Source organism: Paroedura picta, chromosome 5, assembly GCF_049243985.1.
Source record: "Paroedura picta isolate Pp20150507F chromosome 5, Ppicta_v3.0, whole genome shotgun sequence".
Taxonomy (NCBI): Eukaryota; Metazoa; Chordata; class Lepidosauria; order Squamata; family Gekkonidae; genus Paroedura; species Paroedura picta.
The window spans coordinates 70,070,587-70,087,341 of record NC_135373.1 but is presented as its reverse complement, the minus strand read 5'-3'; the positions used below and the strand labels follow the sequence as shown (position 1 = coordinate 70,087,341).

General features: G+C 40.9%; 1 protein-coding gene across 1 annotated transcript in view; it reads left to right on the top strand.

Annotated features, from left to right (window-relative positions):
* The window catches only part of CFTR (CF transmembrane conductance regulator), a 106,681-nt gene that overhangs the window by 15,393 nt on the left and 74,533 nt on the right, over window positions 1-16,755 (top strand). Inside the window, exons 2-3 of the mRNA XM_077338429.1 lie at window positions 5,108-5,218; window positions 6,092-6,200. Coding sequence (XP_077194544.1) covers window positions 5,108-5,218; window positions 6,092-6,200 — 220 coding nt within the window. The remainder of the gene's footprint in view (window positions 1-5,107; window positions 5,219-6,091; window positions 6,201-16,755) is intronic.

Genomic DNA, 16,755 nt, shown 5'->3' with positions numbered 1-16,755 from the left:
TCTTCAGTAATCCTCACAAATAGCTTTTAAAGTAGAACATGGGGAAAATGTGAGATTTTAAAAGGACATGCTCCCCCCCCACACCCTTAAAACTGCTAATAATAACTCAGGGAGCCCAGTTTTGATTAGTGAAACTGAGCAGGGGTTGAAGGATTACATTCCTTTTTCTCATGCAGTCCCAATTCAAATTGCAGTTGTGTGCCTGTGTAATTTACCTTTAGCAGACTGATGGAGATCCATTATCTCTATTATGCCTATTTTGATCCTTATTATCCTTATATTATAGATTATATTATTACTCTATACTTAACTCCAACTGAGAAAATTGCATATTGGCCAGAAAAAGGGAAAGGTCACATCCATCAGAACCACTACCTTAAGACATCTGTTCAGAAACTATCCATCACTAATTGCATTGTACACAGCTGGCTGCCCTTTACTGATGCACATGTGCTAGAACTCTTGGAAGGAAGCAAGAATTCTTACTTAACTATCCGATTATAACTACAGAGTTTACTCAGATTCAATGCTGCAAGTTTGTCAAGTAAATTGAATGTCAAAGATGTGATGTGATCCATTGTTCCCTCTTGGTGTTCAGCATTTTATTATCATATATATGTCACAGTATTCTCTTGAAGTCCTGGCTGGTTTTATCCTTCCTTAATATTTCCACTGAATGATTTTTACAGAGAATATTGTTTTGGATGTAAGCAGTTGCCCCTCACCAGACATCTATGCATCCTTATATTAATCATGATTGGTTTGGGGGAAAACCTGTGTCTCTTTAATTAAATTCGGTTTAGTATAGTAATGAGTAGGGCCTAGCAACATATTTGTAGCTATTCCTGTGCAGATTAGTGAACAAATACTATTGGGATAGTGCAGGAAAGAAACACTTCAATGTGGAGGTTGCAGGTTAGATCTGGGCATGTATCACTGGAAAGCAGGTTTATAGTTGAGGCTGGGGGCATGGAAGATCATTGGGGCTCCACTAGAAGATACTGCCACTTTACCTGTAGACCATAGTAATAGTGGCTGCTGGCAAATGTGAACCTTCTGGCATGCAACGAAGCAGTCATTCTGTTTGGGGAGACGGCTGAGTTGGGTTTTTTTTACCACCGAGTTTTGTTGTATTGTTAGAAGGTTTTAATTGAATACTGTGTTTTTATGTTTCATGTGGGTTTTAATACTGTGACCTGCCATGAGACAGCTTGCTGTGGGTAGCAGAATATAAATTAAATAAATAAATAAAAATAAAATAAGCTGCTTAAACAACACGTCTGTTTCCCGGTCAAGTCCAAGGTTTTGGTATTAACCTTTAAGGCCATATGCGGCCTGGGTCCTACTTACCTGCGGGACTGCTTGGTTGCTTATGCCCCCTACAGGGCCCTCTGCTTTGTGGGTATGAATTTACTGGTTGTCCCAGGCCCCCGGGATGTTCGCTTGGCCTCGACCTGGTGGAATGAGCTCCCAGAAGAACTGAGGGCCCTTTCGAAATTGTCAGCTTTCCGCAGGGCCTGTAAGACCGAGCTCTTCCACAAGGCATTTGGTTGAGGTCAGGGTAAAACCTCTGTGTCTCCATCAAGGACCCCTTCCCAAAGTCTATCATAGTTTAATAGAGCCTATTAGACCAGCTCTCACTCACTCCTAGTGGAAGAAGACTTGGCCTCCATCTTATCCATCTGAACCGTCTGAACGAGGTAGGATACTTATTTTACCACTTGCTTATTTTATTGTAAATTAGGGTTTTATGGTGTTTTATTGTATTTTAATGTTTTATTCTGTGAACCGCTGTGGGTTCCTAGAAAATGCGGTGGTATATAAATCGAAATAATAAACAAACAAAAAAACAAACAGTTTGGAGTGGTTTCAGAAACATCCTTTGGGATTCACACACTAGATGAAATGCCTTACTAAAAAGTAAAGGTAAAGGTATCCCCTGTGCAAGCATCGGGTCATGTCTGACCCTTGGGGTGACGCCCTCCAGCGTTTTCATGGCAGACTCAATATGGGGTGGTTTGCCAGTGCTTTCCCCAGTCATTACCATTTACCCCCCAGCAAGCTGGGTACTCATTTTACCAACCTCGGGAGGATGGAAGGCTGAGTCAACCTTGAGCCGGCTGCTGGGATTGAACTCCCAGCCTCATGGGCAGAGCTTCAGGCTGCATGTCTGCTGCATTACCACTCTGCGCCACAAGAGGCTCTGAAATGCCTTACTAGGAGTCACATTATTCATTATGGTTTCATTTTCAAACTAGCATGGCCTGTTATGTTCTAGTGACAAACAGAAATATAGTAAGTAACAATGCATGGAAGAGTGGTTGTGCCCAAACATACATAGTATGAAATAGGCATGGATATTTATATTACTTTTAGAATATTAGCCATATAATTTCCAGTGAACAGTGATCAGAATTAACTAGCTACAGATCCGGCATTAAGATTAAAGTTAAATATTTCATCTTCTTGCACCAGTTACATAAATAACTGGTCATTTTATGAGTCACAAATTCTGTGGGTATGCAATAGTTTCTTACCTGAAATACATTGACAAGTGTTTCCATTTCTGAAGGACATGGGATTAGCACTGTTTGTGTAAGGATGTGCAGTGTCAACAGGTACCAGATTCTTTATCCTTTCTATGAACTAAACCATCATTTTTAAGTGACAGCCCAGGAACTCGAAAAAAAAAACATTTTGGAATGCTCTAAGTGTAAAGGAAGGTGAATTAGAATAACTTGCTGTATATAATCACTGCCTTTTAACAAAAATATTCCAGAAGACATAGGTATGTGTGGTGTTTTGGAGAGAAGTTAATCATCTTTATTTATTGAAAATATTTCAATGCTGCCACTTCAGTCTTACACCCTTTCTACACTAGTGCGTTCCCCCACTTACTGTGAAAAACCACAAGCCATTAAAGCATAAACCATTGGATATAATTAGCATAAAAACAATCCATAAAGCAGAATCAGAATATTAAAAATCTGAGAAGACAAAATCCCTAATTAAAAGCATGAGTAAAAACATGTGTTCTAGTCTGGTGACCAACCAAAACCAAAAAAGTAACACAACCCAACTTTAACAGGTGGGAACTTAGAAGTTGAGCTGTACAATAAAATAATGTAAAAACGTTAATTATTTATTATAGTGCACAATTAAAAACATAATTAAACTACATACAAATTATACAGAACTCACAGCACATAAGACCAAATGCGTTTCGACCCTACTGGGTCTTCCTCAGTGGTCAGAACTGTGACAATACACTCTATATAAAATATTTATACAAAACTCATTATAAAGTGTAGCTGAGTGGTTGAATGGGGTCTGTAAATTATGGCTCCAACCAATATATGTAAATTTTAGATTTTTTGGAGACTACCTTCTATGATATATGCCTAGTGTCACCACTCTTCGCTATTATATAATTCTGTGCTGAGAGTATATCTCATGTGTGTCAGGGGAAAAAAAGCTATATTAAGGTAGAAAAGGATAAGATGGTTTCAGATTTAGTTTTGAGAAATCACAATGCAATTTTGTTTCCTCTACAAATCCAGTCCCAGGTAATTTTCCAGAAGAAAAAGTGGAATTCAAAACTTAACACAGTTCTTTTCTGGTGTTCTGTACAATGTCTCAGGGTGTGTGATTGTGCTGTGTGCCCAACAGCCGGCTTGATGTTGTGGTTAGGAGTGGTGGCTTCTAATCCAGTGAGCTGGGTATGATTCCTTGCTCTTCCACATGCAGCCAGCTGGGTAACCTTAGGCTCACCACGGTGCTGATAAAGCTGTTCTGACCAAGCAGTGATATCAGGGCTCTCTCAGCCTCACCTACCTCACAGGGTGTCTGTTGTGGGGAGAGGAAAGGAAAGGAAGGGAATTGTAAACTGCTTTCACACCTTTGGGTAGAGAAAAGCGGCATATAAGAACCAACTCTTCTTCCTCTTCTAATATAACTGGTCTTTTGTTTAGGCCTAATTTGAGAGAACTGGGCTACTTAGCTATGCTAAGCCATGTGTGCTTTGGTCTTCTATTTGTTGAATAGCATCCTTTTATTCCATGCCACATACTCAGTCACGTTTGAAACTGAGATAACTTTCTAATGCTATTTATGATATGACAAATAGTCCATTATTTGGGGGGAGGGGGCAGGTTTTATGCATGCCCAAGATCTTCGGCATTCCTAAGTGATTCATCTCTCTGGATCATAGCCATAAGTTAATGTCTCAGAAATCTGTTGTTCATGTGACTTTTAGTGAAGTATTGTGTGTGTATATAAATATATACTGCCTTGGAGACCATATTTGAGTTGAAAGGCAGCATAAAATGTTTTAAATAAACTTCCACTGATATCATTTATATATTTTTATACACACCATATCATATATGAAAAGTAAGATTTACAACCCATATTAATTGTTCTTTTAGTTATGTTGGGGAAATGTGTTGTCTAGTCACTGCTGACTTATGATAGCTCCATTGGAGTCTCAGGGCAAGAGACATTCAGAGGTGTTTGCCACTGGCTGCCTCTACGATATAACCCTGGTATTATTTGGATCTCCCATCCAAATACTAGCCAGAGTCGACCCTGCTTAATTTCCAAGAGAAGATGAGATTGGGCTAGTCTGGGCCATCCAAGACAGGGTTCTTTTAGTAATATAAGCCCATGTTACCTACTTTTTGGCTCCAAGAATCATGTTAGATATGCCCATGATGTTTTAAAACTCCCATGGCTTCTTACATGTTACTTCCAAAACTACTCCTATGTGGCAGTTACTGACTTGCTATTTGGATAACCTTCTCCTTGCTGAACCTTCTGTTAGATCACTTTGTTCTGTCACAGACATAACTAATTGCTTGCTGTTGCAAGGAGTGCAAAGGGGACTTACATTCCTGGCTTTTTAGAGGATGTGCAAGGGGAGCTTTTGGGAGAAGGCTAATGAAGTTGTTGGCGAAGATTTTGTTGTGGTGTTGTTTTAAGATGTTCAATGAAAATAAATTAGAAATTGTTTCATAGACCTTTAGCATCTTTTGGGATTTATCATTCTTTATGTACTGCCCAAATTCATGTCAACATTAATTTGAAAAACATCATTATTATTTATTAGGTGGACAAAGCCTATTTTGAGAAAGGGTTATAGACAACGCCTGGAACTGTCAGACATTTATCAGATCCCTGCCGCAGATTCAGCAGATAATCTTTCAGAAAAATTAGAAAGGTATGTATTAGCATTATACCATATTTTGTAAAACAAAGACCGTTTTTCAGTTTAATGGGTAAAATAAATATTTTAATACAGGATGGATGCCAATCCTTGTTCTTCATTTGAGAATATTAGTTTTTAAAGAAACTTGCAGCCAAATCCTCTCTGCTATTACTATGAAGTAAATATCTCTTTCTTCACTGGGTTCCTCCTAAGTAATTTTGCATAGGATTGATTTCAGAAATATTTGTGTCAACTTCACTGCATATGAAGTTTGCAGCTTGGAGCCACTTATTTCATATACTATTTAATTATATCAAGTTAATGCAAGGGAAGTTTTATTAAAATGTTAAAAGAGCAATTTGATTTTTAAAAAACTTATGTGCATATGTTAATTTTAGGTTGACATTTCCCCCTGGGTTCTCAAATCACACTATCAAAAACTGTGTTCAACAGTAGCTGACATGGTGTATTCAGCACATTGAAAGAGTCACAAAATAGAATTGTTCAGAATAGCTGATCTTTGTTTTATTCTTGCTGAGGACTGGAGGCGCTCCAAAACCTTTATTTGTCTATTATTTGTGTATTGGTCTTAAGAAGTACGGCAGGTTTCTTTAAAACATACAGCGTGACCTTTTAAATGAATTAACTCCCTGCAGAGTGATATACGGCTAGGTATTTAAATCTGCCAAATATGCAGCTGAACTACACTTGAACTTTTATTGAGCTATCAAGTCATTGAGACTCAGATATCTGGGGTCTTTGCAAGGCCTTTATTTCATTAGTCACCTTAGCTATATCTCCTTGGATATCTTTGAGTGAACTGAACTATGCCAAAGTGCCAGAACTTTGTATTCGGTCACACTGGTCTTTTTTTTTTCTTCCCAGAGAATGGGACAGAGAGTTGGCTTCAAAGAAAAGACCCAGACTCATCAGCGCTCTTAAAAGATGTTTCTTCTGGAGATTTATGTTCTATGGAATACTACTATATTTAGGGGTAAGATTTGTTCTAATTTTCAGTAAACCTATGGCTGTGTTATGTATTGTACCAGTATTGGACTTCAGGGAAGCAAAATCTTTAATATCAGATCATACTGTGTTTTAATGATATTTTGTTGATCCATTCTCCTTATGCAGGGCAGGAGGACAATACTATCTTACCACTTCACCGATCATATATACATCCTCCCTCCAAGTCTACCAGATATTTGTATATGGGAGGAACACTTGAATAGGGGCTATACACCTATAAGGCTGCTCATGCAAGCCCAAAATCTAGGATTGGACTGCTGATGCACATTTCATTCCAAGCATGTATATCTGTGATAGACAGGAATCTGCCCTCTCCTTGAAGGGAGAAACAGTTATCCAGCTGAGGCTATGGGATTGCTGCTCCAGCATCCAGTCACCTTTCAGAGCAGTAATGTAATGTTGGAGAGAAGCACAGGGGGAGTTTAGGGCTCATTCCACACATATAGGATAATGCACTTTCAATGTGCTTTTGCAGATGGATTTTCCCATGCAGAAAGGGAAAATCTGCTCCTAAGGTGCTTTGAAAATGCATTAACCAATGTGTGCAGAAAGGGCCCAGATCTGCCTTGCTGTCAAGGAGAGTGTAGTGATAGTTTGGGTTTGCCTAAGTTGAAGAGCAGACAGTTTAGGGTAGCTGTGCCTGGTAGAGTGGCAGAAGCTCTGCTTGGTAGTGTGGCAGAGTGGTTTACTGCTGCCTCTGGGAGAATATAAAATGCATGCTAGTTAAGCTTTTCTCTGGTAATGAGCAGACTTTGTACCATTTAATCTGACTCTTGGGAAAGGTGAGGCTGGTGTGGGTAGAACACAGTGTGTGTGAGAGGATCCAGCCTAGTGGCTAGTCAGTAAAAGCTTGTTTCTACATGAAAGCATGAAAGAAAAAATTAGATCACACTCTGAAACAGAATGTTTCAGGGGTTTCTCAGCGGTAAAGTTGAGAACACCGGTGCTATGCTTTGCAGCAATGGTCATGTCAAGCATCATAGATAATTGCTCATTCTGGAAACTGGTAGTTTGATTTTTTCTGGATTTGTTCCACTGAAGCCAAGGATAGGTTCCTATTTCAGAAGTTACAAGGCAAGAAGAAAACTTGCTTTGTTCCTGCTCCCATTCTTTGCCCTTCAAGCAAGGGATTAAGTGGTTTGCCATTGCCTGCCTCTGTTAGAGGCCCTAAACTTCCTTGGTGGGAGACTACTCAAGTACTCACCCAGGCTGACCTTCCTTAGTTTCTGAGATCTAATGAGACTGTGCTAACCTGGGCCATTCAGGTCAGCAAGAGAAACTCTTCTTTTAAGTTTTGTCATGATTTGGTTTCATCAGTTCATTCAGCTTTGTTAGTATATAACATAAATGATCATGGTTCTCTAAACAGTGTTATTTGTCATAACTGTAATCAGCTATGTTTATGTGAACAAAGACAAACAATGCCAGCTAATTCTGTAAAGGAGCACATGCCCTTCTATTGCTATATGCTTTTTATTTACAGTCCACTTGGTCAAAAGCCTCTGTCTGATATTAGCAGCTGCTAGTTATGATGGATAGTACAGTCACTTGAGCCCTGTAAACACATCATAATGCTGTACAGGGCCAACATGCATGGAGTGAGGATCGCTCATTATTCCCAACCATGGGAACACATCCTCCATTTGTAGGTGTTTGGTAAACATGCATTGGGAAGAGTGCGGCTGGTGTGCTTAAATGTGCATGAGTACAGTACTAGTGCTTTCTCTCCCTTTCCCCCTCCACACACATTGACCCTGTACACCAATACATTATCTGTACAGGGCCCTGGACATTTCTGTTCCAGTGCTATTTAAGCCTATTATCACTAGCCTGCTTGCACATTTACCCCATAGTAGTGTGATCCTTCAGTCCTCTCAATATCTTTCTGAAAGCAATATTAATTTCACTTCATTTTTTTTAGACTTGGTAAGTGAAGTGTCGTTGTTTCTTGTATATTCCTGTAAGTGCTATAAATCACTTTGCTACAATAATCTGAAAACATATTTTGTATCTCCATATGGTATACATAACAAACAGCAGCAAAAAAGCATTCCCTCTGCTATGTCAGCGTAAAGTGCATAAATTGTAAATATCACAAGAGTCTTGTGAAGAGGAGTCTTAAGACGTGTTGTCCATTACCTTGAATTTAAGAAAAAATGAAAAGCAGCTTTCATTAAAGTTTTGCTCTGCTGCTTGTTCCTAGGTGGATGGAATCAACATGCCTGCTCAATTCTCTTTTTAATTATTCTTCTATAAATATTACTCCCTGTGTACTAAAAACATGGTTGTGTTGATTAAACATGAGTCTGCTGTGTTTGTATTTTTACAAAATTATATGTAATCATGTAAAGGATGTGAGTACTTAAAACAGGAACTATATAATTCTGCATGTGAAGGTTTAGACCATTTATGAAAATGGTGTATGAATAGTAAATCCATCAATTGGTCTATTAGGAAGTGATTACACAAAATAATAAAAGAGCTTTTGGAATTGCTGTCCTGAGGTCATTTAAAGGACAGAAGACAAAGGACTGTCATGCCCCAGTATGTTTAAATGTGATGCTAAAGAGTCAAGTTTTTGGAATAGACAACTTTGTGTGTGGGTGTGTTGGGCTGTAAGAAAGTGCAAGAGGCACAGCATTTGATAACAGTAACAGAACTGGGTGTTTAAATCTTTCCCTTATGTGGTCCTCTTTACACATTGGAGTACAAGTTCTGTATAACAGTCACATGTGAATTGTGTGTTCTCCTTAGGTGCCTGTGGACTTTCCCAGTGGGCCACATTTTGTGGTAGTAGCAAAGTATGACTTGGGAGTTCGAAGTTTAAATTCTAAGTTGCCACAAAACACATTTGGTGAACTTGGAGCCAGTCATTCCATGCTTGGATAAATCCTGTACACAGCAGGGGTGTGGATGAAATGCAGGAGGAGAATTCAGTTCCTAGAAAGAAGGGTGGGATAAAGGTATGATTGACAGATACAAACTGCTATAGCTCTGTAGATGAAAAATTGAGCTAATAGCTCCTTTGGGGTCAAAATTATACAGTTGGGAAAACAGTGCTGTAAATGCTTGTGTTTACCACTCTGATCAAATTTGGAGTTTCCTATACCTCTATTAAAGTAAACAAAAGCATCAATTTATCTAATCATGGAGATCCTGAATCACATTTGGTTTGTTCTTTAATGAAGCTCTGAAATTTTGTCTCATCACGGGATTGGTCAAATAGATTGCCAAGCAAGACAAAGCCTTGGATTCAGCCAACTTTTCCACTGGAGAAAAAGTTCACTTCTTGTTTAGCATAAAGAAGCCTGGAAATCCTCTTGTAATTTATTATTTTTTTTACAAAATTATTTATTTATTTTCAGGTTTTTTTTACAAAATTATTTATTTATTTTCAGTTTATTACCTGCCACTTCCAGTTATTTGCTGGCTCAAGGCAGGTTGCAGTACTTAATACCCCACAATAAAAATACATAAAAGATCCCACTCCCTTAAAACACCCAGTAGCATTCGAGCCCACCCCTACCTACTTCCCATAGCACAAGCACCCCTTATATCCATCCGGTGCCTGAGGGGTAAAAAATATGTTTGGGGGTCAGCTAGTTGTCCCAGCTGAGACAAGGAAGTGCCCATAGATCTTAATTGTTTTGTCCTCAACCAAATACCTGGCAGAAGACCTCTGTCTTACAGGCCCTGTGGGAACTGCAAAAGCTCCTACAGTGCCCTTAGCTCTTCTGGGAGTTCATTCCACCAGGTCAGGGCCAGGGCTGAAAAGGCCCTCGATCTGGTTGAGGCCAGGCACACTCCCCTTGGGTTGGGGACCACCAACAGGTTTGTACTCGCAGAATGAAGGGCCCTATGGGGGTATAAGGCAATAGGCAGTCCCTTGGGCATCTGGGGCACAGACCATGAATGGCCTTGAAGGTCAATACCAAAATCTTAAACTTGATCTGAGAATCAACTGGCAACCAATGCGGGTGGATATGGGCCCTCCAAGATGCCCATAATGACCCTAGCAGCTGATTTCTGTACTAGCTGCAATTGCCAGGTCAAGGATAAGAGGCCAACATAGAACAAGTTACAGAAGTTAAGCCTAGAGTTGACTATTGTATGGATCACTGTGGCTAGATTTTCAGAGGACAGATAAGGCACCAGTAGCTTCACCTGGCATAGATGGAAAAACACCATGTGGGCTATTCTGTTGCCCTGCACCTCCAACTGATAGAGTGGCATCAAGAATCACCCCCAGATTCCTGGCTTCAGGTATGATCTTAAATTGCACCCTGGCCAGGCTGGAAAGACATACTTCCTGGTCTGGCCCCTTTCTCCCCAATCACAGGACCTTCAACTTGCCCATTTTCGCTTTCATTAAACAGGACATATAGTACATCATGTATTTGGATAGGTTCTGAAGTGTGTGTATGTGAGCATTAACTGGCTCATGAACTGAAATCTGGCCCAAACCTGGGATGGTTCAGAGTTTGTGATCCAGTGTTTGGAGAAGGTGCCTTCCCTGAAAATTTACCAGACTTGTGAGTGGTTTAGTTTGTCTGTTCAGGATCAGCCATTTAAACCATACAGCAGAACGGTCAGTTGTCAGATTTAAATGACTCATTGGCAGCCATTCAACCCTTTTGGTTTTGCACCCCCCCATCCTTTTCAGGGGGTAGGAAATGAAATTGAAAGGTTAAATGGCTGCCAGCCATTTAAACTCAACATCTGACTGTGGTTATGACCTTTTAAACCTGTCAGTTTCATCCCTTTCATTCAAAACAGGTAGAAGTGAAATGGATGGGTTAAATGGTTGCCACCTAAACCTGACAGTTGCCTACCAAGCTGTTTAAATGGCAACAAGATATTGAAGCTCTCAGTTTTGCTCCCTCCCTTCAAAGGGTGAAGCAAAACCAACCAGTTACATGGCTGCTAGGTATTTAAGCTCTTGGTTTAACTTCTGCCCTTCAATGTTGGGGAAGTGAAACTGATGGGTTAAATGTTTGGTAGCCCTTTAACCCTCCTTGGGCTTTCCTCCCTTTCTCCTGGCCCAGGCCAACTACAGCTGGGAGACAGGAGGAATGGAAGTCCCTTCCAAGGCAGTCCTCACCCCATTTTTCCCCATCAGTAGCTCATCATGTCTGAAAGAAAGGAGGAGCTGCAATCGCTGGACCAGCTAGGTTCTGGTGGGATCCTTATGGATCTGTTTGGTTCAGGAGCTGCCCTGAACCAAACTGCCTTCTTAGAGGTTATGCCCATTCCTATACATAGATCATTTGTGAGAGATGTAAAGACAAAGTTACTCAGCAGCTCAGGAACTCAGATGGAAGTTTATCAGCAGAAATACACACAGAGTTTGCCACCAAAGAGGACAGTGGTGATAGTTCTGTTTTTCCAAAGGGTTGATTTATACTAAGGATGTTGCTGGCTCACTGGCATGAGGAATGATTTGATTTTTTGCTTGTGAATCCCTTCTTCCTCATATTTCTGTTAAGAACATCAGGAAATATTTCCTTTGCAACTGTTTGAATATTGGCAGATAGCACAACAGATTGTGGGAAGAGGTGACGTGAATGGTGTACTTGCCTCCCCTCCAAGAAGGGTGGATAAACAGAAGCAGCTACTTTGCTTGTGCAGATTGGCAGACAGGCAGGCAGCAATTCAGATCGGGAGAGGGAAATAGAAGGAAATATTACGTAAGCTTCTCCTGCTGGATGCCAGGAAGTGCCCTCATGCCATACTAATTTGTGTGTAGTACACATGAGAAAGAGAAAGTCTTAGGGCAAGCCTGACGAGACGCAAGAGATCAAAGATGATGATCTGAGATATCTGTAATGTTCATTAAAAGCAACTGTGAGAACGCCTGATTTGGGGGTGTGTGTGAACCTTCCTACTTTGTTTCCCAACAAAATTTTTCTTCTAGCTTTATTATTCACCTTTGGGACAAAAGGCAGGAAACCTGTTTTAGTGAATTAAGGGCAAGCCCTAATTAACTGCCCTATAGTTTAATTTAATTAAATTAGACATGATGAAGGAGATCCTTGTGATAGGAACCTGTCTGTTCACATGTAAAGCATCTGTATTCCATTGAAATAAAAATGTTTATAATAAAGAAAATGAACAGATAATAACAAATAGAATTTTATACCCCGCTTTTTCTCTTATCCTCTCCTTTGAACCGGTTCTGCCTCATCCATGTGCTCATTCTTTCCCTCCTCTTTTTGTCTGTCTGCCTGATTTTTCCTCCCACCCTCCCCATTCCTGCTTCTACATCACCTCCCTGCAGCTCCCATGGTGTTTTCTTCTCATGTACTCGATTGGCTCTGGCTCCCTGCCCAAACTAATTTCTTTCTGTTTTTGTCATCACTATTGGACATCATTTTGAGTTGCTGTGGCAATCCAAAACACCACACAAGGTTCTGTTTATATAGCTGATACTGTTGTGGGGTCTCTTTTAAGCCCTGTGTTAAAAAATCATATTTTCTTGCAAACCTGGGGTTTGCAGATATAGAAATTATAAAGGATTTAGAGCTTAAAATATATTTTTGTAGGGGTTGGGGTTGGGCAAAACCCATTGACCTGGGCAAAACTACAGTATGTCACAGATTTTGACTTGCTTGGGGTTTGCAAACCAATGTTAATGAACAGAAGGACTGGGATGAACTAACAAAAATTTTGGACACAATTTGTAGTAGCTCATGACATTTGAGAAGAGCAGAAAGCAAGGGTTTACCTCTGTTTTCTGGTCTTCAAGAGAAACAGGCCAGGAATTTGGTGGTGACCATCGATACCTCCCTGACTATGGAGGCTCAGGTCAAGAGAGTAGCGGGTCAGGCATTTTTCTATCTTCACCAGGCTCGACTACTAGCGCCCTACCTGTCCCCTGACCACTTGGCTACAGTGATCCATGTGACAGTCACCTCCAAAATAGATTTCTGTAACTCGCTCTACGCCGGCCTACCCTTGTCTCTGATCCAGAAACTCCAGCTAGTGCAAAACGCAGCTTTGAGGGGGTCCTCACTGGTACACCTTGGAGGGCCCATATCCAGCCTGTGCTGAGGCAGCTGCATTGGTTGCCAATTGCTGCCCGGATCAGGTTCAAGGTTCTGGTTTTGACCTTTAAGGTTATACGTGGGTTGGGACCCATATACCTGAGGGACCACCTACCGCCCTATATCCCGCGCAGGGCTTTACGCTCAGCGGGGGAGAATCTCCTGATCATTCCTGGCCCTAGAGAAGCGCGCCTGGCCTCGACCAGCACCAGGGCCTTTTCGGTCCTGGCCCCTACCTGGTGGAATGAGCTCCCGGGTGAGCTGCGGGCCCTGCAGGATTTAGCAGCTTTCCGCAGGGCCTGCAAGACGGAGCTCTTCCGCCAGGTTTTTGGTTGAGGCCGGGGTCAGCGAATGAGTGTCAGCATTCCTCCCCCGGACCTAGTAAGACCTCCTCCCCACCCTCCCTGCCGCTCTGATAGCAGGATTGGGAATAATGAGAGCTTCCGCCATGTTAGGATTGTTTTTTACGTCTTTTAGGGTATTTTAATGGGGTATTTTAATGGGGATAGGAATGGGGTTGTGACCCACCACGAGCCTACGAGGAGTGGCGGGAAATAAATCCAATTATTATTAATCATCATCATCATCTTCCTTCCTGGGCGATCTTTTCTGTTGGTGGTAGCTTCTCACATCCAGCAGAATGGAAAGTAGGGCAAGATCTGTGATATTCCATTTATTCTATTTGCTAGCGGCAGCTCCCACAGTGAACAGAAAGGGAAGAGGGCAGATCTGAGATTCTTTCTGCTTGCAGCTGTTCTCTATGGCCAGCAGGAAGGAAGGAAAATCTCAGATTTTTCCTCCTGCCCTTCTGCTGATGGTAGTTCCCCATGGGAAGCAGAAAGGAAGGGGAGGAAGATCTCTCTTCCTGGGGGGATCTTCCCTACCTCCTTTCTACTAGTGATAGCTCCTGGTGACTAGCAGAAAAGAAGGGGAGGAAGACCTCCCTTCCTCGTCAGGGCTCACCACAGAAAGCGGAAAGGTGGGAGAGAAGATCCTTCTCCTTTCTGCTGGCTTGTATTTTTCTGGCTGTTTTTTGCAGCAAAGAACGAGCTGCTCTCCACCACTCAGCTGTTTTACTTGCTTCTTGCAACCTAACAAACTGTTTTTGTTTGTTAATAAGCCTCCTGGGTCATTTCAATTTGGGGTTCAGTCCATGGGCTGCCAAACCTGAACCAAACCATTTTTTCCTGGTCTGAGCCCATTTCTTGTAAAGGTTCTTTTAAAATTGCTTGGATATGATTAAATATAATATTAGTTGTGAAGTTGTCTCAAAACAGACCGTAACTGTAAACAATAAGCTTATCTGAACTTGCATTTTCATTATACACAAGAATCTCAGAGAAGACTACTGGATACTATTCTTATTCTTGGGCCTCCTCTTTACTCATTCAACTTTTGAAAATCTCTCAACTACAGTGGGGAAAAAAGTCAGACTTAATTACGATACTGTAAATATTATGTGCTTGTCTTGAGGGTAGCTATTCTTTTTCATTAAAAGAAATGACACACCACTTTCACAATTGAACTGGTCCTGTGTTATGGTAAATCACATACCATGAAATTATTGCATACAAAATAGTTCAAAATTTCCCCAAGGGAACATCAAAACCACTTAATAGGGATTAATATGGATTAAGTCTCTTTTGTATATTGTAAGAGGAATTAAATCATAGCTAAAAGGTTGAACTTTCCCATTATTTAAATGCATTGTTTTGTGGATTGATAATCTAATTCAGTGTCACTTGTTGTTTTTAAGAAAGCAGGTGATAATTAGGCACAGAAGTAATTTGAAGTACAGTCCTAAGAAATCTTTCATGAGAGTAAACCCCATTAAACCAAATTGGAGTGATTTATGAATAGACATGTTTAGGAGTGCTTCCTTGGGATCCTGCTTTCCTCTTTCTAGAATGAGGAAGTTCATTTTTACTAGAAATCCATTTTTGTTTGCATGATGCTGGGAATTCAGTGTTCAAGAATGACCAAAATTATTGATCTGAGGTTTTACGTAGTTGATTTTTCCATTCTCAGCATTGTAGTCTTTCTGCCACATCAGAGTTACATGGAGAAATGGAGTCAGCTTTCATTAGGAAAAATTCTAGCCCATGGAAACCTTCTAGCCCATGGAAACATAAAAGACAAGCACTGTTCAATTTTGCGATTACAGTCCTTATTTTCTATCCCCTGCTGTCTTTGGTAAATAACTATCCCATTCAGTCCCTATGTTTGCCTTTGGAAATCACTAATTTTTTAGTGTGAATTGCCAGTTATCATTTTAATTTACTGTGCACATACACAGTGCAATCCTAGGATTCTAAAGTATCAATGATAACAGGGAAGCTCGATTGACCTCAACCAGGGCCAGAGCATTCTGGCCCCCACCTGGTGGAACGAGCTCCCAGACATCAAGGGCCCTAACGGAACTTGAATAGTTTCACAGGGCCTGCAAAAGGGAGCTTCTCTGTCAGGCATTTGGTTGAGGTCGACTACCACTTCCCATGGGCTCTCCCCCTGAGCCTCCCTCCTATTATACCCAGTGCTGTTCCACCCAAACCACTGGGCTATCAGTATGTGTTAATTTAATGTTCTCCATATTATTCTATTGTTCTATTATGTTGTTTGCCATTATCACTGTATTATTGCTAAACTGAGTTATCTGTATAATTTCTGTTTCATGTGAACCACTCCGAGCCTTTGGCGAGGGCAGTATATAAATATAATAAATAAATAAATCTTTAACCAAAAAAACTTTCAAGATCATTATACTTTTAAATCAATGGACAGCCTGTTGCAGAATGAAAGACTGCTGTTCACCCTAAGCCCCCAGCAGGGCCTTGTGCTCTGCAGGGACAAATCTGTTGGTCATTTCCTGCCCTAGGGAAGCATGCCTGGCTTCGACTGGGGCCAGGGCCTTTTCGGTCCTGGCCCCTACCTGGTGGGATGAACCCCCGGAAGAGCTACGGGCCCTGCAGGAGCTTCCAGCGTTCCGCAAGCCCTGCAAGACAGAGCTCTTCCACCAGGTCTATGGTTGAGGCCGGCGCATAAAGGCAGATCTGGACCCCCCCTCCCTTCCCCTCCCCTTTCTGGGACTATTAAGAGTAGATTAAAGGGAGAGATCAGCCCCTTCGTCCACCCTGAGGTCTTAATAGGATTAGTATGGGGTTTTGCTGGCAAATGATTGGTTGTTTAGTCTTAGTTTTTAGTTTTTCTAGTCTATGGGTCAGTTGATTATAATTTTTTAATGTATTTTATTGGGGTTTTTAATGTATGGGTTTTTTTATTGGAAGCGGGCATGAGCCCTTGTGGGAGTGGTGGGATATAAATGCATTTAATAAATAAATAAATAAATTAAATACACAGGTAAAGTAGAACAATGGCACCTTTAAGACCAAAAAGGTTTTATTCCAGCTTTTGTGTGCACAGTACACTTCATCAGACACAATTAAATGCAAATTACAAGATCACACATACATGCAAAGA